At 36.2% G+C, this 26,545-nt stretch overlaps 1 protein-coding gene and 2 long non-coding RNA genes across 3 annotated transcripts; 1 reads left to right on the top strand and 2 right to left on the bottom strand.

Moving 5' to 3' along the window:
- Positions 1–1,477: 1,477 nt before the first annotated feature.
- LOC144355244 (uncharacterized) lies at positions 1,478–3,324 on the bottom strand. The gene is made up of 2 exons (XR_013421201.1): positions 3,289–3,324; positions 1,478–1,587 (listed from the first exon to the last, which is right to left on the bottom strand). It is a non-coding gene; the product is annotated as an uncharacterized LOC144355244 (long non-coding RNA).
- Positions 3,325–3,439: 115 nt separating this feature from the next.
- LOC144355243 (uncharacterized) lies at positions 3,440–7,615 on the bottom strand. Its single transcript, XR_013421200.1, has 2 exons — positions 7,580–7,615; positions 3,440–3,502 (listed from the first exon to the last, which is right to left on the bottom strand). It is a non-coding gene; the product is annotated as an uncharacterized LOC144355243 (long non-coding RNA).
- A 3,782-nt stretch (positions 7,616–11,397) lies between these two features.
- LOC100329104 (WntA-like protein) lies at positions 11,398–24,243 on the top strand. Its single transcript, NM_001171247.1, is given in 4 exon segments — positions 11,398–11,668; positions 15,109–15,380; positions 20,365–20,636; positions 23,534–24,243. Coding segments are annotated over 4 exon segments (1,083 nt in total). The 5' UTR covers positions 11,398–11,591; the 3' UTR covers positions 23,996–24,243.
- Positions 24,244–26,545: the final 2,302 nt, after the last annotated feature.

The raw sequence follows: 26,545 nt of genomic DNA, 5'->3' as shown, positions 1-26,545 counted from the left end.
ACTATTTCAGTGATAACAAGTCATTGAAAATGACACAGTCCCCGTTAAATTTTGGAAAGTGTTCTTTGGGCGTGTCATATTAAAGCGGAGGGGTTGTCGCGAGCGTGTCCTTGAAACTTGAGTTCCAAGTGGCGTATACAACAGATTGTTTATTTACATCAAAACACGCATTCCGTGTAGTAGTAATATGGCCAAAAATAAAAACAGCCGTTATTCGGCCATCTTTGATCTGATTATGAAACACACTGATATGTATGATGTATGTGCCAAATACGAATGAAAATGGTACATAAATTGTGGAAATATAGTAGTAAGGCCAAAATGTCAGATGGCTGTCAATCGGCCATCCTTGACCAGATTTTGAAACAAATTGTCATGGACATGCATCCTAACATGTATAAAGTACATGTATGTGCCAAATTTGAATGAAAACTGACAGAGCACGTCAAAGATACCGCATAAAAAAACAAAAACAAGATGCCTGCCAGTCGACCATCTTTGATCCAATTGGGAAATAAATCGTCATGGACATGTATCCTAACATGTATAATCTATGTACCAAGTTTGAATGACAACTGACAAAGCATGTCGAAAATACAACATTTTCAAAAAACAAGATGGCTGCCAGTCGGCCATTTTGAATCAAATCGCTAAATCACTGCATGTGCATATGTTCCACATAAGGTACTAGGCACATGCAAAGAATGAACGGAATCAGTCTACAGGATTCTGAAATATGACTCTGGACAGACTGACGCACGGACGGACAAACACACGGACGGACGGACGGACAGACTCAGGAACTCACGGTCGGGGACATGTATCCTAATATGTATAATCTATGTACTAAATTTGAATGAAAACTGACAAAGCATGTCCAAAATATGACATTTTCAAAAACAAGATGGCTGCCAGTCGGCCATCTTTGATCCAATTGTGAAATAAATCGTCATGGACATGTATCCTAACAGTATAATCTATGTACCAAGTTTGAATGAAAACTGACAAAGCATGTCCAAAACACAACATTTTCAAAAAACAAGATGGCTGCCAGTCGGCCATTTTTAATCGAATCGCTAAACCACTGCATGTGCATATGTCCCACATAAAGTACTAGGCACATGCAAAGAATGAACAGAATCGGTCCAAGGGATTCTGAGATATGACTCCGGATGGACGCACGGACACACAGAGACTATAATTATAAGTCCCTGTTTTCGGACTTCGTCCGAACGGAGACTAATAACATGAGGATGAATATTATATATGGTGCATTTGATGACATTTACACTGATAATATAAACACTAACATTGAATAAATATAAACAATATGGTAGATTTGATGATGTAGTAATATGACTGAAAACAAATGAAGATGAACAAGATGTTAGATTTGATGATGTAGTCAGACAATAACATGACTACCACTAAACAAGATGATGTACTCAAATATTAAGACTAGTGATGTAGCACTTACCGTCAGATTCTGATGGATATTGAGCCTTTATGTGAGTGGGGCTCATGAACGATTCTCCATCACCAATACCATATAATCGAATCACACCTGTCTTCTCTGATTTCACCAACCTGAAAACATGATGAACACAGATGATTTGTGCCCGAGATGCTCAAAGTCAGGTCAAACTGCAGAACTGCAGTAAAAGTACATTCCTGCCTAAATCACGCCTCATGTTCACAAAATTTCATTACACATCCATAGATAATTCAAATTTTCCTAATTTTTCCCAGCTAAATAATGCATGGTGCAATATTTTCACATATCAATGCTTGGCGATTCGTTTTGTGAAAGCCATTTTGAGGATAGCATCGTGTTCAGTCAAACTGTTTTAATGTGAACAAGTATGGGCTTTTTTTGAGGCAAAATTGAACATTTTTTTTTTATTTATCATGCAAACTTTGCCCCTCCCCCAATAACCATAATTTGGTATTTTGTACATGTTTGGATTCTGCAAACAAATTGAAATAAATATAAAATTTAGTTCATGAAAAACTAACTTTATATGTCATTTGTCACTTTTATGATTAAAACTTGATCATATTCCCATGAAAATCTGGGAGTATAACTCACTGGGTTAAATAACATAACAAATATACCCCCCCTTCCATTATTTCTTTAGACCCTTACAGGAAACACCAGATTTGTTTTACTAGCATTTGACAAAATGCAACATACAAAAACTTCCTGTTTTGTTGACAAATGAATTGAGACTTGACAAGGAATGACAAAAAACAAATTCATTTCATTACCAAAAATTGAATCAAATAAAACAAAACTAGTTACATTTGCATATTAAAATACTTTTTCCTTGTTGATTGCAAAAAAACACGATTATCTCATCTACATTATTGACAGCATTGCCTAGGTGCTCCATGCTTTTCTGAGTTTTTTTGGGATGAAGACAGTCCTACACTTTAATCTTCAGTAGTACAAACTATGAAAGCATTCTGATCTATCCTGCAGCAATACACATCAACCACACTGACATCTCAATTAATAATGTCTTTTCAATAAAAGGAAGGATACAAAATCATTTACGTCTTGAATATCATTGAAAGACAAGTCATGACAGATAATGTGGATCATTTGTTAAAACAAAATGGACAGCAGTCGGCCATTTTGAATCCAATCTGGGGAAAAATAGCGTGCATCAAGGATCTATGTTCTCAATGGACATACCAAATTTGAATGAAATATATGTCTATGTATGTATGGCAGAAATAATGGATTTTGATGATTTCTTAGCACTAAAATGGCTGTGATAAAACAAATGCATGTGCTTATGTATGGTATGATGTGTGTGTTAAGTTTGAATGAAATCAACCTAGACATGTCTGTGTGCACAAACGCATTAATGGACTCAGAAAGATGAAATTATAAACGTCCTTGTTTTATGTTCAAATAAAGTTTTAAATAAAATACCAAATCCTGGAATTTTAAGGAGAAATTCTGCAAGATTCCCAGGAATAATACTAAGTCCAGACAATCCACTGAAGGATGCCAACTTCATAATTCATAGCCAACAATTGATTAACTATATGCCAAAACATGTTAGGGACACAATAAACTGCAGTGGTGTAAACAGGACAAACACTTGAATAAAATCCGTGATCAACAAATGACCCTGAAAACGTTAGGCTGACTTAAAGTGACTAACTCAATCCTTAATATGGTTAAATTACCATGCTCCTGAACAATGCTGAAGACCTCAACCTGGCTGAAATTCTTGATAACTGATACAAATTGTCAAATACAAATTGAGAACATACCTGACTATTTCTGGAATTGATTGCAAGCACTCCATAATTGAAACAAATCCCATTTTTTTGAAGTTGAAATAACTTCCAACAAGACTGTTGTAATCTGAAATAAAGTCTTTAAGCGCAACTCCACCGATTTTTGAGAGTAAAACGGCACGAATTATTTTCTTTTCTGATTCAGGAATCTGGCCTGCCATGATGATTACTTGTTTAATACACAATTCTGAAAAAAAAACAAAAAAACAATGAAGAACACAATAATGTTTGTTTTCAAAGATAAACATAGTGGAAAAACTTGCATCACAGTATAAAGGATCCATGCACACTTTTAAAGGGACACAGTATTGGCAACTGTGCATGTGCAAATTCTCATCGTTCTCTTACTGTTCATCTGTTCTCTGATTGGTCTATACACTCTATTAAAGAAGGTTGTACTTTTTTACGTTTCGCACACGAGTATGTGCGCACTATCTTGTTGAGGAAAATTGGTTGTTCACATCAGAAGATATAATGGCGATGTTCTCTCCTAAATATACAATTTGTATGTGATCAAACAAACTACAAAGAACCTTGTCACAGCAGACTGTGAGCTTGTACAACAGTTTTTCATCAGGCATGTTGGAAGGCATAAATGTTAATAAAAAATATCAAAATGCAGTCGCATATACATGCTATAGTATATACATTCAAAGTAATAAGCTCACTGTAGCAGCTAGTAGTTTATCATCACGAAAAAAACCTATTACTAGTAGCTCTCTAATAAAATGATCACTATCTCAGCATTTATATGTTTAAAGCTAAGACAGTTAAGGTGACAGTGTTTCTCTAACCCTAAGCAGACCATCTGGGACATGCAAAACTATAATATCAATATATGATATATACCCCGGTACTGTAAAAAAAAATATTTTAGCTAGAATTTTTTAATAAAAATAGCAATAATAAATTCCAAGTGGAAATAAAGTATTTTACAGTATGTGGGTAAACAGTTTCCAAACCTCACAATTGAAGAAAATTCCACAGGTTTATGGAAAGAGTATATATTTGTTTGGTTGAGTATTACATTATATCATATAGTTCACAAATAGTTGATTAGTTTGGTTGATTTGTTGATGCAATTATTTGCAAATTGGATACTTCACCGGTATATAGATACATAACAGAAATTTATACATGGTTTTGTGAGTATCTCAATTAGGGTAGCCACAGGGTAAAAAGGAGAAAATAATATATTTTTGAAAACATCTCTGATTATGTAAAATTCATTTCATTCTTTATTCATCATTGATTCACATTTACTGTGCACAATGCATTTGCAGAATTTCAGATTACTTTTTAAAAACCCACATTCCATCATCCATTTCATCCTTATCCTGCCATCCCCATGTACTTTTATATTGACTTGACCAAATGACAGACAGAACACTACAGTAACAGTAAAAAGAACGTTTTCATCAGTTGTTAGCAATAAATATATAGGTAACAAAAAATAAAAAGTAGTACAAGTAGCATTAAAAGAAAAATTACACAATTTCATTTTGTGTTAATATTTCATCTTTATTTTTAAGTATATTTTAAATAGTTTCTTGATGAATTTGGTTATTTTAGCTGTTGTCAGTCTAAATGATATTTAGGACAAAATAGTAAAATAGTAATAGTTTTCAAATTCATTGAATTTAAACTGATTTAGGCTGTTTTACATAACAAGTTTTGAATGAATTAGTTACGCCATCTTGTAAAGTTAGTGGCAGTCGATGATTACAAGTAGATACATGGGAAATGTAAATCATTTGTATTCACCCCCCCCTCTTTTCCCCAGGAAAGTACAAACCTCTATAATAGTTATAATAGTTGACATTTTGACATACTTTTATGTACTTGTGTATCATCATGTACATTTTCATTTTATGCTTTGCCTGTTTTTTGTATCATATATACAATATATAATTTACTTTCCTTTTAGTGATACATTTCTAAATGTCAAGACATAATTTCAAAAATTATTACCGGTACTTTATTAAAATACAAAACATAGTATCACAGAGAAGATGTTCATGTAAACTTGTACGAGTTAACCTTCTAAGCAAATAACACAAAAAATACATGACCTTAGTTACATGTTAATTAAAGGCCAGTAGATGGTTCTCATATAAACAAAGATGGCGACTTTGACTGTTGCGCAGATCAACGAGTACAAACTGAGACATTACCAAGTTTTAATTAGGTATTTTATTAGGTTTTTAGAAGGTATCGAAAAGAGTCACAGGCGATAATTAGTGCTAGTCATGCCCAGGTCAAACCTCATACTTGTGATTTCCATTAGAAGAGCGCATTGGATTGTGGAAAAATCAATGTTTATCAACACAAATGTCGCACATGTGCAGCGCGATGACTACCGCCCTTTAACTGTTAGGAGAATGCCCCAGGAAACTAAACAGGTTACTAGGCTTTTCTTTTATTATGTGGGTCCATAGGTAACCTGGACATTTTGCTAGATTTTAATTGGATGTTATCATATACCCCGTATTGCCCGGCCTTGTAATGCTATGAGAATCCCGATGCGCGAGCCGTGCAATAATTTTCCATATCACGCCCGGGCCCCGTTTACCATATTTGGTAAACGCGTCTATTTCCTGGAACTACTTTCTGTTTATGAACAACGTGCGTAATTTGCGTCTGTGCTTCGATAATGGCTGACGATATTATTTTGTGGATGGAAAATATACCAAAAACACCAGTTTGACTCATTATTACCCTGACGAAAGCCGACATTCCACCACAACCAATCATAAATATAACTGGTCACAAAAACGTGTCAAGTTTACAGCACTACGATACTCACATTCAGCTGGGTGTATCCCGCGACACCGATGCCAGCTGACCATCTGACGATACTGTCTCTCAACGGAAGATCGTCGGCGCATTTCAGATATTGTTGATTACGCCATAATCTGGAACTGTAAACCAAACTGCTTCTTGTCAAGCAATCGTTTCTCGTTCACCGACTACGGTTTTCAACAACTGTGAAATTAACGTGTCTTTACCCGTCTTTACCTGTGGCTACAACATCAGCTCCAAGAAATCGTCTGTTGTCGGACGGTCAGTAAATGACCAACTTAGCTGGACTGTAGTGTCCATTCTTAAGAAAGCAAGTTTATAATGAGTTCGTATTTATTACCGTTAAAATATTGTTATAAATTTATGTCCATTTGTTGTTTCATTAAAACGTAATTTGTGGATATACTTGGTGACATTCGTTTGTCTATAGATCCCTGTCACTGACGTCATGTGGTACCGGTCGTGTGAGAGATGTTGACGCGTTTGCGTCATTTAGAATCCTCCGTATAAATCCGCACTAGTAAAAAGGCCCGTATCGAAACCCAGGTGAAATCGAATAGGTTTTCTTTTGGGCCAGACAAGCGAAAAATAACTAAAGACTTTTTTTTCATATAAGGTATATGATAAAACCTTTATGGACTGGATACGGCTTTTGCTGCCCTCGATTGTACGGCTTACGCACACTCGCAAGCTCGGGCGCTTCCGACGCACAACCTCGGGCCGCAAAAGCCGTATCCAGTCCATAAAGAATATTACCAACTGAACGTACAAAATCTAGGAAACCAGACTATTATTTTACAGACAAGGATGAAGAACCTACGAAATATCAGGTAGTGTTGGACATCGTTGATCCATCTTGTAAAATACAAGGCTAGATAATGAATCGAAGTGATCTATGCGAGTACTTTATTAACAGATAACACTGAAGAACACAACGCAAGGAATTGTGGTACAACTCATTAATTATACATGACATCATCTCCTCAGCCAATCAGAAATCACATCTAGTATTATATGACGTGTACAAAGTGAACAAATTAAGTTTATCCTAACAGGTAGGTTTCCAGTCTAAATCGCAGTCAAATTGTTACTCGTTTCCCCCCTGTCTTTATATCAATGAGCATTTGGCATTTTTAAAGGTTAAAATGGACCAACGGGGGTCGTTTTTTATATTTTGTATAGACCGACCGTAATGACCCGCGCGTCTGTGCATAGAGATAACATGCGCGGCTTGGGCGCGACCAGCAAATACGCAATACGTCGGGTCATGCCCGGGTCATCAGTGCACCAACCAAAATTAAAATACAAACAAGGAACACAAAAAATAGTACATACGGCCATCGAAGCTTTCTCATGTCCTCGACTGACATACAAAAATGTTATAATTATATTAAATACGACAAAATATTAAAATAAAATTATAAAATTAATAGTATTCTTCTCCCACGTTTCTTTCTCTTACCTCTTTCTTTGCAATCAGTTCGATCGTGTACATTTATGAATGTTCGTTATTTATTTTTCCAATTAGAAATGCCGCCCTCTTGAGGAAATACATTGTTTTTAACTATTTGCTTGAAAAGATTCACCTTTTTTAAAATTGTATTCCCCATTCGTTTTTCATATACAAGTATTATATGACGATTAATCTGTGTGTAATTGCGCGAAAATACGCGAGAAACTCTCGGCGCCAAGTTATCACGCGTGTGTCTTTAGCAAAGCCGCAAGAGGGCGGCATATTCAGTTTCATTGATGTACATGTACGTTTCGTTCAAACATCGTGGTTTGTCTGGATACTAATAACAAAATAAACTACGTGTTTTATGACGTATTACTCCAGGGACGGATACGTGATTTTTTTTTATCGGGGGGTCCAAACTTTAAAATCGACAGACTAATTTAATGATTTTTATATATTATACAAAAACAAATTGAATACGTTTTTCAACGGGGGGGGGGGGTGTCCCCGGATCCCAAGCCCCCCCCCCGATCCGCCACTGTACTCATATGATTAAATGATACACCACAAATTTTTAACGAATCATTCAATGTCTACAAACAAGGTCATCGACCCTGATTTCAAACCCAAACTTCTAGCTTTTCACAAAACAACTTTAGAGAGAAGCCTACAGATAAAATGCAAGTACCCAGATGTTATTCATTTTGAAACAGATTGAAATAAATTCCGGGAAATATGAGGATATGGACTTTAGGGGTCACCAGCCTAATTTTCGAGACGGAAAATAATGGTTGTATTAATAATACTTTTACCTATGTCAGAGATTTTATGCCACATCTCAAAGTTTTGGAGGCTGGTGACATAGGCTGAACACATCATATATTGTGAAGGTTTGGGTACTTGTTGCTGACCTCAATTATTTAAAAAATCTGGGGTTTGAAAAGTGTAAAAAATGCAACATAGTAAAGGTAGCGATTTTGATTCCCGCGCGTGCGTAAGTGACGACCCCCACCACTTTAAGTTTGTGACCTGATACTTAGTAGTAGACTAAAATCCTTCATCCAAGGATCACTCGAATGATTAACGTGTCTATTTTGTTATTATCACCCACTCAAACGCGTGTGAGCTCTTGCGTACACTTTGGTGTCAGAACGAAAAAAAATACCCAAATCTGTAAATTGGATCGATACATGCTATTTAATTCTGGTCTATTTACTAACAAAATCATTCCGATTAGTTTCGGTGGTTTTCGCACCAAATTGCAGAGTCAGGTGAGCTTCATATATTCAATAATATTGGCCCGTGTTATCAGCACACGTGACAGACAAAACAACATTTTAAAGAAACTTTAAAAAAGAAACTTTAAAAAAAGTTGCATATTTTTTTCTTTTAACTCGGCTTTTGCGCTAATTTCACGATGAAATTATTTTTTCATAATCTAGACATTGATTATGCTTGGTGAGATTGACAGACAAAGTCGTGTATAGTTATTGGCATCCGTCCTGACATTCTTACATATTTTAAATATATGATATAGTGAATTTCGACGAATGTCTATCTTATATTGTACGTGGGATCATCAGTGTAACATTTGAATGTGACTAACTCCCTTAAAACAAGGATTACAACCCAACAGACGGTAATACTTGGAATCAGTGGATTAATAAATCTCTAATGGCGGCAATAACTCGGGTGCCGCCAAAGATTGTATCTCAAACAGCGCAGCCGAGAATGCATGCGACATTATAGCCCGGAAAGAAAATAAACATTAAAATGTACGGTGGGTGTCCTAGCCAACTAAAAATATCGGTGCGTACAATAAACTGAACCGGAAATAGCTGAGGATGAAATATAAATTCGGAAATAATGGTAGTTAATTTTGAAAGACGGCGGACGAACTCGACATGTAGGTTGCGTTCTAGACTAGTCTGCGATGAACCCTATCGTTGTAATGGCGTGGTACCAGGAATCAACTTGCCAACTCGTCGTGTTTTATGCTTCGAATTTTTGTAACACATCACAGTAACATGAGAATGAAATTTTAAAAAAATGTTGCTAAAACATAATCATGGGGGGAAAGTGCTGGGCGTTCTTGTGGACTCTGGCTTTTTTGAAGGCCCTGCAACAAAAACTCACAAAGTATATTAATATATTTTACGTTGCGGTGACCATTTCTGAAAGTGTAGCCATGTACACAGGTTCGTCATGCCCATCTGCAAAAAATGCATAGTTGAAACAGCAATTCAATATAGATTAACGTGTTTTAAGTTGTATATGATAATTTCGCACATTAGTCACGTGTTATATTACAGTTGAAGTTCACTCAAAATGTAGTTTAACTAAACATAAGAATAAACCGAAGGGTTATATCTCGTTACAGAGCAAAATTTTCGTATGCGGTCAGATTAGTTTTAAAAAAAGGGCAAAAGTATATATTATTATACACCCTTTGTAACTAAATATGTTTCAGTCGATGTCGCGTTCAGTTTTCACTTTCCGAAGTTCATATTCACTTTTTAACTTCTTCCTCACAGCAAGTAGCATGATTAGCCTGAGCTTAGTACACAATGTGGCCACATAACAGCCACTGTGAGGGTTTGTACAACTTTCCAAATTCGATACATTGAAAGCGATACATGTATGAATATGTCAAGATGACCATTCCTTTACAATATTTTTATTATTATTAATTCATTACGTAAATATATACTCAATAGCCTCATTCCTTTTTTCTATACAACGAGTCTTGCATTCTCTAGTGTCTTTGGTTCTACAGGATCAACAGGATCTTCATAGTTGTATGAGTATGTTGTAATAAAAAAATGAATGGCGGACTAGACGTCACGACTCACGTACCCCTGAGGATGACCAAGCAGTTTCCAAAATTGTTGGTCACTGTGTTAGCCGCGCAGACGTCATTAATTTTATAGTTTATTTGGATACCGGAGAATGTTTTATGATAATCAACTTATGTCATTTAATTTGTATCGTATATTTTATATCATGCTTTAGTTCTTCCCGGACACATAATCCATGATATTGTCTGAATTAATCTTTTCCGACACATTAAACTTTAATAACAGGAATCTGTGCTTGCAATAAATAGATTATTTCCGACGGTTGTGCCGTTGAACCAGCCAAGCCCTTCTTCAAAGCCCAGCGTTTTACCAGCAAATGTACCGTTGCGAGGGGGCGGGGGTACTCGGGTGTCTCTTTCTTGTACTCAAAAACTTGGCGAAAAACTTGCTAGAATGTGTTACCACATAAGAATGTGTACTATAGTTATTCATAGAGGGCGCTGTTGGTGATTGCTAAAGAATTATCAAGTTGCGCACAACCATTCTCGACTTGATAGTATTTTTTTCATTCTGGACTTTATCTACAATGTTCATCGCCCCCACATTCGTTAGTCGACTCTCGTCATTCGTATTGTTTATTTAAACCTGACTACTTGTTTAAATCATGTTGAATATGGGATTTCAATCTACTCCCAACAGATAGTTACTGCTTCTATATACAGTCTCCGATCAGAAGCAACGTTAACACAAATCTCGTTACGACCTTCTACCAAACAGTACCCGACTCAGAGATACTTCCTGTAAGAAAACCAGAATATTATTAAGTATGTCCACGTCCCGGGCGTTGCTTAAATCGGTATATTTGATTGTGACCTCGTCTGAGTGATTGGTGAGTTTCATAATTAACCGCATACCTGTTAAAACCCCCTGCATCAGACTAAAGCCCGCGATCGAGGCTCCGCCCAGTAACTTCAGTTCGGCGATATAAGTGCTGTGATGTGATTTCGCGGCATAAGCTGCTGGTCGGATTATATGATGCCTGCGCGCACATAACGTGTATTGCTGTAAGCTGTGAAACTACATGACACTCCGAAAGTTGGAAAAACTACAAAGTTGTGGTTCTATTTTACTCTGATGGTAATTTCACTTTAGCACCGTTGTGATATTACGACCAGTGTAAAAAAAAGTACAGAAGACCGACCAGACTCGCCATGATAAAAATGCAGATCTCAACATATTTGCCGCTTTTTATCGGACTTTTTAGTATTAAGCTGCAAGCGGAGTTTTCATACGACAGGTAAGGGTTGAGTTCTTTGATTTTCTAGAGTGGATAACTCGATATTTCATCACCAATGCACTTATTTCAAGGGTTCAACAAAGCGTGGGTCATGTTTGGATACTAGTAGTAAATACGAGGTCTTTCAAGTTTACGATAGTACGATAAACAAAATCCGTACCGACCGCTGTCTCGCAATCTTAGAGCAGTTCAAGTATTCCAAGTCACACCGGGGAAAATAAGTCGCAAGTTTCAAAACAGTCACTTGGTTTATTTTAATAGAGGCTGCTCTGGAATGTCTAGAAACTAGAACATTGCAACGTAAATTTTCGTTCAGATTTAAAACAGTGTCGATGTTTTCTATGATTTAATAGACAGACTATATATCAATGGTTTTCAGTGTCAGCAAACTCTCTTCTCTCTCTCTCCCTCTAGATGGTGTCAATTAATACACTCGGTGCATAGGTTAATGCAGTTGAAATTCAAACTGACTCGTATTCGTGAAATTGCTCCACGTGAACAAACGTCTCTTGGTCGGCAATTGAGTTTTTAATACTCTACTCAAATGACGAACAGTCTCAACGATTGTATAGAAACTTTTAATAAATTGTTCTAAATGGTATTGCTTCGTTGTTGAAAAGTTTGTCTCTGTCAAAAAAGACGCCAATAAATACTCCAACGCGATTTTTGATCAGCTGCAGTACCGGGTTAAGTTTATACACGATTCAGTTTACGAATTTCAGTCGTGATTTACGAGACTCAGTTTTACGACAAAGGTCAGAAGTCGGAGATCACTCTAGAGAGGCAGATAGACAGGATTTGTAGAGCACTCTCGAGATTACGACGATACACAAGCTCACTTTTATTGACTAATTTATTAATTTAATAGTTTTAAAAATAATCGAAAGAAAAATAGAATGACGTTTTATTTATTTCGAAAGAACACTCCGTTGAACAGCATTATGGTGTTGACGGAATGGCCAGTCATCGTTTTTAAATTGTCAAAGAAAGAAAAAAAAAACATTTAATCTTTTGCGTTAAAGTACTACTTAACGGCGACCACGTGTGGTTGTAGATATCACTTATCACGCTATCGGCCTCGCAACATGGTGGCACCAAATACACGATATTGATATATATATATATATATATATATATATATATATATATATATATATATATATATATATATATATATATATATATATATATATATATAATTGGGTATGTACGTTTGTGCATGCAGTACATAGTATACTATAATTATAAAATATAATAGTACATTTTTATATAAAGAAATGTACCGCATTAAGGTAGACGTCTGCTCATAATTCTTGCGGAAAATGAAAAATATAACTTGGAATTAGCGTGATATTTATTTTTTTAAAGGAAAACAATCACTTTTGGGGTTCATATTTATCCGCTTTGTAAGCCCTATCAATTACGTTAAACACTTTGTTCACAATATGCCACCGGGCGCAAAGGTGAGATGTAAGGTTAGTGCCATCACTATACGAATAAATGGTAACAACTTCCAAAAATGCTGTTATTGTATTTATAACCAACATCATCTTAACAAATGGTTTAACGACTCCCTAACTTTGCGCAAATGATATTTTATGGGCCATATTCCCCTTTGTGTCCTCAATTTTGTTTAGCTGGCTCCAGTAACTTGCAAAAGTCCAAGTATTGAGTCATGTATGTAACAGTGATCTGGTGGTTATGGATGGTACTTGTTAAGGTGAAAGGACTCTGACCTTGGCCTTGAGTCGGCGGCACATGTCACGTTTATCCGGTCGTCAGTGTACCTTACACATGGGGCCCTCTAGTTCCCATAGATCTATTCCATAATTATACCAAACCATCGCGATATTTGTTAGTCAATATTATCTTTAACTTTGCTGAAACGTTTTTCTTTCTTTTAAATCATAAGCCTTTGTCGATATTTGACAATAATGCTTTGCCAAGTATTTAACATATAGCCAAGTCTGACAGTTATTGCATTTTTCTGACAAGAGTGGCGTTTAAAACCACAACAAACAATGCATAGTTGTTATTGCTAACACTATTATTTCCGTCGCATGGCTGATCCTCCAGGATTGGCATATCTTGAGACACGAATTCCGTCCACTCGGGGGAATCGTCGTTTCATATGGGCTGTAAGATAACATAAAAATAGACAGATAACAGAAAATTGAACCTGGTCGCTTACGTTGAGATTTTTTGTTTTTTCTATTGTTGGTACATAAACAACTTATTTAAAAATTAATAAAATTAAACATTAGACAATAGAATAAAGTTATGCTTTCAATTCCTGCCATATTAAGTGAGTTGATTATTACATATCCCGGGAATGAAGAAGATACATTTAAAAAAAAAATGTGATACAGCAATAATCGGCTGGAAATAAAAGTCTTGCTGGAAATCTGCAAACATTATTTTTTACCATTTCTCGGATTTTATAATTTCCACCCCAGCATCGCGTTTTCACCTTCTCTCAAAGACAGGCATTCATTCCCGTAGTTAAACACATTTTTTAGCTTTAATTGACACACAGACACGCACAATGTTTGTAGTCCAAACTGACATTTGAACCGAGACTGTTAATGTCGCCAATTCTGTAATTATAGCAATGCGTAAGTCCCTGCCCATGTGATGTACACTTACATTACTGTTTCCGAAATGTATCATCTTAAATCAATGTGACGGGGGTTGTTTGATTTCCTATCCCAATGTCATGTCGCCTCGTGTGTTGTTGATATGGTATAGACACGAGATAATTGCTTTCTAGCCCGCGGAGATGAAATGTCGACTTGAATCAGTTGAGTTCTCACACTCTCACAGCGTTCTGTGACTCACATGTCGACTCTATCTCAACTCCCGATGTGATATTATCTAGAATCTACGATCGTATATATGCACTGCGCAGGTCGTAGCTTTGACTGAGACTGGCGATTTAAATTCTCCGACTTAACTGTAACATAACTATGATAGTTTTTGTCCTTCGCTTCCCAATACACATCGGACCATTGTTTTAGCGAAATGTGTAGCCGACGTGGGAGGTCCTGTAAGTTTTGATACGCTTTAAAACTAAATAGCGAAAACGAATACAAACACGAAGGAGCATTGAGAGGCAATTGCATTCCACATGAACGCACCATGTAAATGGAAAAATAATGACGACGATGTTGATGGCGATGACAGGTGGAGAATTGTTACGGGTAGTCAGTAAAGACAATTAAAAAGCAGTGAAAATGCTTCAAAACAAGCGACGTATATATAAGAAAGTACTATTATATATTAATTATTATTTTAAAGATACAATTGATGACTTACACAAAATGGTAAAAATATCAAATCACAAATTCTTTCTTTCTTTCCTTCTTTCAAAATTCATACAACTATCACTACAACGTCTTCTTTAATTGGACACCATTTTCTCTTTTAATTCCACCCAACAGATTTGTACAAGTTCTTCCGGGGAGGAAGACACTTTCTATTAAAACGGGGGCGTGGCAGCCATCTGATGTAACACACTATTGCGACTCGATGACCTGGTTGTCACAGAGACAGCGCGAGTTATGTCTCCGGCATCCCGATATCATAGCGAATGCAGAGAGAGGGGCAGAGTACGGGCATACGGAGTGCCAGCACCAGTTCCGTAATCAGCGATGGAACTGCTCCATCGAGAACGCTACTGATATATTCAGTAAACGTACCATCACAAAAGCACGTGAGTATCTCAACATTATACTAATCATGTTTTTTTTAGATTTCTCAGATGACTCCAGTCTACAACGCAAAAGAATTTTGAAAAACGCGAATGCAAAAATAATTGCGTTAAATAGCCAATTCCTCAATCTCCTGATTTTCAAGTGGGAAACTCCTTATCAAATTGAAAACAAATTAAACGCCGATTTCATTTCTATGACAACGTATCCCATTTTTCTGACGTCATATATTGTCATTGATCTGAATCTTAATGTCACACATTTTTAAATAAAAAAAAAATGCTTATTTGATTTAGCAAGTTTTCGTGATTTTTTCAACTGGAATGTATCCTATAAAAATACATTTACGGGACATATACATAAAAACGTGCTCAGTTGATTAAAAAAAAAGATTCAATTCACTCTTTATAAGACAATTTAAAACTACATACACCGTCGGAATATGTTCATGATTTCATTAAGAGTGATTAAGAGAATAAATTCGAGTAAATTCTAAAAAAACTACAAAGTCAATCACCAAGTGGTGAAAGTCACTGGAATTTATATACAATCTCTAGCACACGACCTCCTAAAAGGCATGTACAGTTCACCCTGAGCCTGACAGATTCTCTCCACATCCTTGCAATTGTGGTAACTGACGAAACATTACGTGGTTTCAGAACATAACAAACGCGTCGAGAGCAGCAGCGATGGTTGATGTAAGCCACACACGGCAAATCAACGGCAACATTCATAGACACAACATTCAGACTGCAGATCTCCCCGTGGAGTGTTCATGTCCCGGTTACTGTAATATAAATAGTATTCAAAAAAATAACTGTTTCCATGTTTGTTCCTGTTCACTGATACGGGACGCGAATAAAACATTCCAATGTTAAGACTAGTTTCAGATTTGCAGGGACGATGTTATGACGGTCAACATTTTTGGTGACGTTCAGCGCAGAGACCTTTTCTTTCGCGTGTTAAAGTTGAACATTACATTTACTACAATTCGAGACTTTATTCTATTCTATTCTATTCTATAAAATTATATTCTATGAAATTATATTCTATAAAATTATATTCTATACAATTCTGTAAAATTCCATTCTATAAAATTCTGTAAAATTCTATTCTATAAAATTCTGTAAAATTCTATTCTATAAAATTCTATTCTATACAATTCTGTAAAATTCTATTCTATAAAATTCTATTCTATAAAATTCTATTCTATACAAATCTGTAAAATTCTATTCTATAACATTCTGTAAAATTCTATTCTATAAAATTCTGTAAAATTCTATTCTATAAAATTCTGTAAAATTCTATTCTATAAAATTCTATAAAATTCTATTCTATAAAATTCTGTAAAATTCTATTCTATAAAATTCTGTAAATTCTATTCTATAAAATTCTGTAAAATTCTATTCTATAAAATTCTGTAAAATTCCATTCTATAAAATTCTATTCTATAAAATTCTGTAAAACTCTATTCTATAAAATTCTGTAAAATTCTATTCTATAAAATTCTGTAAAATTCCATTCTATAAAATTCTGTAAAATTCTATTCTATACAAATCTGTAGAATTCTATTCTATAAAATTCTTTAAAACTCTATTCTATAAAATTCTGTAAAATTCTATTCTATAAAATTCTGTCAGTGTAAAATTCTATTCTATAAAATTCTGTAAAACTCTATTCTATAAAATTCTGTAAAATTCTATTCTATAAAATTCTGTAAAATTCTATTCTATAAAATTCTATAAAATTCTATTCTATAAAATTCTGTAAAATTCTATTCTATAAAATTCTGTAAATTCTATTCTATAAAATTCTGTAAAATTCTATTCTATAAAATTCTGTAAAATTCCATTCTATAAAATTCTATTCTATAAAATTCTGTAAAACTCTATTCTATAAAATTCTGTAAAATTCTATTCTATAAAATTCTGTAAAATTCCATTCTATAAAATTCTGTAAAATTCTATTCTATACAAATCTGTAGAATTCTATTCTATAAAATTCTTTAAAACTCTATTCTATAAAATTCTGTAAAATTCTATTCTATAAAATTCTGTCAGTGTAAAATTCTATTCTATAAAATTCTGTAAAACTCTATTCTATAAAATTCTGTAAAATTCTATTCTATAAAATTCTGTAAAATTCTATTCTATAAAATTCTATTCTATAAAATTCTGTAAAATTTTATTCTATAACATTCTGTAAAATTCTATTCTATTCTATAAAATCCTGTAAATATTAAAGTTACATTCATAGTACACGTTAAGATTCCTATTCCAAACTATTCGATTCGGTGTGTGCGGGTTTAGTTATGATTGGCAGAGATTGTCGGATATGTAAAACTGTGTAATAGCTTCTGGTTACTGAGCATTGAGAAAGACCACCTGTGCTTTGCTAGTATCGAGTGAGTAGGCTACTTGAAACGGGGTGTAATTGACTGTGTCGTATTTCAAGATCCCAGTCACGCGAACTGTGTCTGATAACAAGCTTTTTTTCTCCCATGATGCAATGCCATAATCGTTTTGTGGTAGCACAGTTCCCATGTAGTCGATATCGTGGTACAGATATTCCGACGATTTTAGAGATGACTGCACAACTAGTGACTATGAACGACTTTGAGACAACACATTTCATCTGTGATGCACACAACAAATTGACACGTACCATGAAAACACTAGCCGTCTATAGTGTCGTGTTTACATGTAACTAATTTAAATTTAAAATTGAATAGTATTTGTACACATGTAACCACGACCTTTAGATATGTTGGTGAATTCAGCTCACTGTCTCTCTGCACCGAATAAACGGGCCTTGATTCGCGAAGATGGCTCGCGGTCCACACGAGATCTTCCAGTGTGATATAATTGTGCTGCTGGGCCAGGCAGGTTGAGTAGTTGGATATCTACAGGGAGTTATTTGGTTTCAATGTTTAATCATTTTTTCTAAAATTAACTTAAAGTTTGATTCATCCATATGCTTATTTGACATCATTATTATTTTAATTAGGAATTTATTAAATAAGGGCACGGGGTCACATTTTGAAGGCACTGATTTCTCTCAGTGAGAATATGGTTAGGTTTTGCATGGAGGTAAAAAGAGATTTTTACCTCCATGGGTTTTGTGAGTACTAAAACGTGTTCATACTTAAAAGATGTATATTTGGAAAGTTAGCCCCCCCCCCCCTCGGGTTTTGCTGCTCAAGAAATCTCGGGTGAATTTATCTTATTCCATAACTCAACTTGACAATTAAGGTGAAATGACACGTACACGCTTTCTGGTGTTCTAGTAATATTACATTAGTAATTAAAATCCTAGGTTGTACGTAAAACAAACAGCGTTGCTAAGACGCTGACTCAGTATAAGAATGCTCGAACCATAATGCCAATATTGAAATTAGGCATAGGTGATAATTTGCATCGTTTCAAGAGAACTTGTGTAATTGGTCATGGTCATCGTACAAGTTAAGAGTAAATTACGAGTTTTCACTTTTTTATATGGAAAAAAAGTAAATGATGATAAAATGTCATTTTGTGCGTAACAGTTTTCTAAAAAAAACAGTAATATTGTCACTGCTAGTATGTGCGTCAAACTATACGGTAAGCAAAAACGCATGGGTATTTTATTGTGGCACTTGTTTTGCTTCTATCTTAACAGAACGTATAAATAGCTGCAATAAATGCTATATATATATATATCAGTATATATGTACCGTCTCTGATTTACGTCTATGCCTTAAAAGCCGTTAACTTGAGATCACCCGGTGGTTATTAGTCGGCCCAGTTCCTTCGATTTCTCTACACACATTCCGCACGTTTTCAAGTAGCACGGCGTAACAAATACAGAATAATTCATCCACGAATTTTTGAAACTACGCACGTATTGTAAGTCCCAGTGGTTTTCTGCTTCGGCGTCTTTTTTTTTTTTTGTTTAATAAGAGCTACGATAGCATTTTCATACTATCAGTGTTAGTGGAATGGAAACCAGATGTCATGTTAGGGTTCACCATGCCCTGTACTCTTCAGTGTATCATCATGTGTTTAAAGTAAAATAAAAACAAGTACACATACTTTCATGGCCTTAGTATTCGTGAATGAAAATGTCCAGTATTTGCCAATAGTTCATTATGTTGTAATTCGAACCAAGTATGTTGGTGTAAACAAAGTTTGAAGTCGTCATACTATTTGTCGAGAAAATGTTATAAATAAAGTAAGTGTGTCCTAATAATCAATTTAAAGACGTTTTGAGCATTATAACGTGCGATGTTTTTCGCGATCGATTAATATTGCAATAGACTGTTTAATTTTAACATTAAATATCGTCAAGCCATACCAATTCTCAAAAATATACTAAATTACATTCGCGGTACATCCGGGTACCGTACAGCGAGCTTCTAAACAACAAAATGTTAATGGTGATATTCGCGCCGAAATGTTCATTTTAATCCCCAAAAAGTGTAAACAGTGTAAACGAATGTATGTGTCTCTCTGTTTGGAGATTTGAATGCATGGCGTTACCGCAGATTGATCAGTGAATTGGCCAATCATGTTAACCCACGGTTTTCGCGGCGCTTTCATATGAAAATAATAACACGTGAATGCCCATATACTTCGACGGCGAAGTTGTTAAAAAGTGTGACGTTAAGCTCGTGGTTGAGAATGGAACCTATACACATGATACGATTTTCAATTCGATTAAATATTCCACATACCCCGAGACTCCAATACTGGTTAGGGGGTTCTTATTTGAAATTGGACGAGGGTGTGGGTAACATATTTTATTCGCATTCAGACAATCTTTTCATTTTCGTTTTTTCCTAGTCATCACGGAGTAGGAATAGAATTTCTATTTTCCCGACAACAATTTTTTTCTCCAAAACCTCAAAACCGTCCAGTTTTTAAATAGTGAACTTGATGACATTGCGATGCAACTTTCATACACCAACAATGTAACTGCATCGGTAACGTCATATGTTCTATCACTACACAGGAAGCGCCGAGACTGCCTTTGTCCACGCTGTCATGTCGGCGGGAGTAACCTACAGTGTGACGAGGGCGTGCGGTATGGGAATTCTTGAAGAATGTGGTTGTGATACGAAGTACCTTCCAAGCAGCGAAGAGTCCAACTGGAATTGGGATGGCTGTAACGATAACATAGGCTATGGCATGTATTTCTCGCGAGACTTCATGGACGCTATTGAAGATGACCTCATCAATGGGCTCAGTCTCATGAATATTCACAACAACGAAGCGGGTCGGCAGGTGAGAAGTTTAACTTAACCCTCTAAACTATGTTTTGTGAATGCACTAATCTAATTTGTATGAATCTTTTTACTAATTCCATTTCAAATCAAATGGCCGCCAGGCTGACATTGTGCTATGGGTATAAAACCACAAGATCGTAGCAGGACGCCGTTGTATAGTATATATAGAAATTTTGTATTTTCGTGTACGCTAACTTTATATTTGAATTTGAATGTTGCCATTTATTCGGCGCAACAGCCAGCATTAAAAACACACAATGAATTAAAGTATTCTGTGTTTTAATTTTAATACAAGCCTTGTCCTGTTCATGATCCAAAAACCATGGTTAATAAATTCTGATCAACCATACTGTGATTTCATCGTCGACACAGTGAAGGGTAACGTCACACAAAATCTGTTTTTAATTTTACTTTCATCAACTGCAGACTGAACACAAGGACAAACACATAAAACAGGAGATGAGATAAAAATGTCACCGCTGTGCCGCCCACCGAGATTACAAACTATGTATGTTTGATAAATGTCGGAATTTGCTAACAGAACGCACCTGCACTACAGCCCCTTTCCCTCCCTATTGACGTAGCCAATGGGAAATTCATTGGTCAGCCAATTTGGTTCAAACTCAAAACATAAAAAAATATAGTTACATACATTAAAAATCTGTAAATTGGTGCATCAAAATTGTTAGCTTCACCTTTTTGAAGGCAAACGAAACATAAGCGATGTTTGAACTTTACGGCGGCCATGAATATGGTAGTGTAAATGAATGCTTGATAATATTCAAAATTTCGCAGACCTTTTTTTTTTTTACGGCCGAGGACATTGTGTTTTATTTTCATGCATATGTTTGGAGCAATGCCAGAATCCAATAATGGGATCAAAAGTGTGTAATTTATATATTCATTATCAATAATAATGGCAAAAATACTACTGCCCCGTGACTTACTGCCCCACGGGCACCGTGTACGAGAATCGTACGTGCGCCGTCATGATATGAACAAGTTTCTCCTTAAACAAAATGGCGGATACTCGGACATATAATAGGTTCGACATGTGTCGAAGCGATTATAATTTCATTATAAAAATTATAGCTTGTCGTCCATGTTCCGTGGAACCCAAATGAAACAAACAAGGTTTAAATCAATTTTATTACTCGCCGTAAATCTTATACAAGATATGGAATGTCTGTAGAACATTGCGTGTTGGTGTTCGGGTCTGACGCGATGTATGAAACATGGTTTGAGTAGTGTATTGTCTTACGGCGACATCGTTAAGCCAATGTTTAGTTAGGGATTTTTAACTTTAACCAGAAACCGTTCAGGATGATGCTTGCACTTGTAGGTCATCGTAACTGTACGTGGCATATGCCCACGTGTCGTGAGGATGCCGTCAAGGTGACCTGCTCAATTCTGACGCCCAATATTTCGTGGCTGAACTCACGTGCACGGGAGAGGATGGGGGTGGGGCACATTTTGCTTTTTGTATACTAAAGCTCAGACCACTTCTTTAGTGGTCTGAGACTAAAGTGAAAGCGTGTTTGGGGAAAAAAAAACACCAGTAGCGGGTCTCTGAACTTCTGATCGATTAATCTATTTCTCAAATGTCCCGTCGTGAAATTAACGATTTTGAAATTCCGATGTCACTTTCGAGCATAAAATATAAACTAGTTTATGACGTATTTAACACATGTTCTACACGTCCACACAACACAAGGCGTTAACAAGTAACATCTTCAGAGGATTTCTCCGACAAGACTACTGTCAATTAATATCAAGCACTAGCAAAGCAGTAACAGGATATCGATCGATATACGGCCGAATGATTACGTAGTAATATTATTTAAAGTTTATATTAATTAATTAATTAAAAATCCGAATGCCAGTTTATCTGAACATCACAGTAGTTCATTTTCAACGGAAAATTCTGGTGTTTAAAATAGCGGAGAAACAAAACTATTTCCGGTAAGGCCTACACTGTACACTAAGTACGGTCGTAGTCGGTATGTCCGCTTTAAAGCATCGCAGTAGTCGCGGCGCGTCGTGATCAACGGGGGGGGGGGGGGCGACATGTACTGCGCGCATAAAATATGGTTGTTTTGAAGAGCGGCGGTCGTCGCGCAGCGCGTGCTCGAGACCCACGTCGAAAAGGAAGCGGCGCACGACCACCGCCCTTTACTAAACGAAATTCTAACGCGCAGCGGCGCTGCGTGACGAATGTATCAGCGCTTTGACTTGCATTATTATCGTGAGTCAATCACCGTGTCTTCGTGGGCGATACTAGTATAGCTATTTCAACTTGAAGGACTCGATTCGGTCATTTACCGGAAGTATCGATAATTTATAGAACGGTGGTTTTATGTGATATGGGAATTTGACATTGGGATATATTCCCATCGTAAAATTATACATGTGTTGTGATTCAACGAGTTTTTCACCGTTACGCCGTCAAGGATATAATGAATTGAACTACGGGTGACCCGATCCTTGCACGTGTCCAACTCATTCAATTTATGCTCTCTGAGTTATTTAATCTGTTTGCAGAACCTATGACGTAACTCTGTCGATGTGACGTCAGCAGCGCCACGTGACACTTTCAATACAGTTGTTGGGTCGTGACAGACACTTACTGACGACGTAAAAACAATTTCAAATTTTTGACCGAAAATCAAAATTATCAAAAATTTTAACAACTAAATTGAGCTGAATTTGATTATTACCAATAGCTCCTCAGAACGAATGTGGGCTTTCATCCATCACTACCATCAGTTTTCCCATACCAAGTGGGTACTAGTATACCAAATATAAATAAAAGTATATATATTAGAAACAGAAGCGATAATCGACGTCCCACTAGTAACTCCCTATATAACCTTCTTACATTTCTCTTTTTTCTAGGTGATCAAACATGAGATGTACACAAAATGTAAATGTCACGGAGTCTCTGGATCATGTACTTCGAAGATATGCTGGAGGACTATGCGCAAAATGCGTGATATTGGAGACATCCTCATGGACAAGTATTTCCAGGCGATTAGGGTCAAATACGCAAAAAAGAGAAAACGATTACGCCCTCACAGCAAGACGGGCGCGCGCCTTCCAGTAACGGAACTAGTTTACCTGGATACTTCGCCTGATTGGTGCGAACCGAATAAAAAGTACTTTTCACACGGAACGCACGGACGATTCTGTAATAAAACAAGTCGAAACAGTGACAGTTGTGCTCTTATGTGCTGCGGACGAGGCTATCAAATTATGGAGAGGCGAGTGGAAGAAAGTTGTAACTGTCGATTTCATTGGTGTTGCGTAGTCACGTGTGAATCGTGCATTCGTGACGAAGAACTCCATATTTGTAATTGAATACAACATGCTCCCACTCTCGGTACACCGAATTATTTTCACAAAAACACTTCGTTTTTAGATGAAAGTGCGGTAAATTGTGATTTCCTGACCATAAAATACTTTCATACCTGGGTTATCATATCGAATTGTGAAACAAAATAGACAGAACTTTGTACTTGGAGTTCGAAATGGCTTGTGGGAGTGATAACTGAACTTGCAATGTGAACTCTATCACTGTGTCTATCTAAAAATGTCAAATTTAGAAGCTCAAAAAGAAAAAAAAGATATACTGATGTTTATATAGAGATCGGTCCGGGTCGAATTTGTAAGTTGATAATACTCTAAATCAATTAGTGGCGATGACAATAAAAAACATTCATCGTTTATCAAGTTTAACACTGATTTGTCGGCCGGGCCAAACAACTTTAAGAGTTCAACATTTTACTGGGGCGAAGAAAGACGCTTTGGCCGTCGGAGTTGGCCATATCAGTTGAACGACGAACGACGCCACGGCGATTCATAAGTTGGTGCAGAGGTCTGAGTATATAAACGACAGTGCACGCAGACTCGTGAAATAAAACCGAGCCAGAAAACAGTGTATGATGTTATGGAGCCGCCCGAATATGTGGACAATGCAAATCCATGTTCTCCATGAAATATCTACAGAAATTTGCACAACGCACCAAACAACTGTCGTCACTCCTGTCATTTGTGGCTGAAGTACGAGACTAAAACATACTAATACTCAAACAACATGTCGATCATTTCGAGAACGACCTCAAATTTAAAAAGTCGCTTCATGATAGTTCTCGAATTAAACAAATTAGTGCAAACATGGAAACAAAATCGGTCATTTGAGAATTGAACCTTTTTGTTTAGTTCCGTTTATTTTCTTAGTTGGTATCACCGTAGGTCCCTTGCCAATCCCCCAGCTAACATACGGGTAATTTTTGAACACATCAGACTGGCTACTGTAAACATCCTGGACATTTGCATCAATAATTCATACTACATTCAACCATGACATTATACCGTCACCTAATAGGTATTTTCTCATCAATTTCTATTCATACTATGTTGTCACATGACAAGTAAATTGGCAGTTACGTGTCAGTTATAATTGTGTCAGTATAGTGTCAGTTATAATTGTTGTTTATTTGACCCCTTACTACTGTATTTATTCAAATTTAATATGGAAACACACATAGACACACGCTGTGAATTTGCATATTCCCGCGTGATCTTCCTCGAGATTGCATCGTGGATTATGGTGGTTCTAGCGTCATACTTTGTGGTGTACTTAATTCCTCTTTTTCGATACAATTTATAAATAAATCTGAAACAGACGCTGTTGTTATTTTGTATTGAAAGCATTGTGCCAGGCTTATTTAAAACATTAAACTTGCTCTTGGCAGACCACAACAGACTCCTCATTATCATATGATCAAATTTAAGTAGGCGTATGGTGAGAGTGCACCGCCAACTAAAATTTAGCTTTATTTGAGCATTACGTTGTTGATATTATACCATTATCACACGTGACTGAAAGATATACAATTTAGGGGATCATATGCGTATGTTGTGTTAACTGGTGCATAGAACTTTTCACATCCGGGGCAAGTTTTGAAAATTTATTTGAGAACATTGTTCATTCGCATCCATACATTGCAGCACCACGCGATTTTGGAAATCTTTGTTTTCATGGCTGAGAAAAACATAAAATACAGACTTAAATTGCATTTAGTAAAGCAGGGCTTGGCTTGCAAGATGTCGGCGGGAGCACTAAAACAATGGATGCCGGATTATGCGCGAACGAACAAAAAAGGAATAAATTCGTGAGAAACGCTGCAGAGTATGCCGGGGTCTGGGGTGGCAACGAATTCACATAGAGAACGGGAATGTACACTACCTCACAGAAGCTTTGCATTTCCCAGCTGATTTGAAAAGTGTTGACGTACACAGATGTCTTCATTTTAGGATGTGTCATAAAATCTCTTCTGGGAGAGAAAATATTATGTGGATCTACAGTGTAGCTACGCTGGAGACCACTGGCAACACAAATAAACAACGATCGGTGTTGAACGTTAAACACGTGAGGATGTAAAAGGAATATAACTTAAATACTACAAAGTAGCCGAATCGTGTTTTTTTTTTTTTCGTGAAAAATGCAAACGCGCGATTCAGATTGCTCTGGGCGTCGCAACAGGTACCGCGATGACACGTTCAGCAGAAATGTGAAACGACGTCGATGATTTTTAAACGAGCAGCGTCTCTGCTCATCGATGCATTGGTCGCACTGGAGAGCTGTTAGCTGTACATAGACGAGAATAGAAAATCACAATTTAAATCCGATCTTACATAAATCTGAAAAAAAAATAATAATGCAAATAACGATTCAGATTTTGAGTATTTTAAATCCATCTGCACTTAGCAAATCTATAATGGCTGGTGTTTCATGGATATTAGTGCACGTGGTGTTTCCGATACATTTTGACGATAATCTTTGCCAGAGTTTCGGGGTTATACAATTCTTATTTTCTGACAAAAATAACTGAACATTAGTTAAAA

This window comes from Saccoglossus kowalevskii, chromosome 13 (genome assembly GCF_978046115.1).
Source record: "Saccoglossus kowalevskii chromosome 13, keSacKowa6.1, whole genome shotgun sequence".
Lineage (NCBI taxonomy): Eukaryota > Metazoa > Hemichordata > Enteropneusta > Harrimaniidae > Saccoglossus > Saccoglossus kowalevskii.
This window is presented reverse-complemented; position numbering and strand designations above follow the sequence as displayed.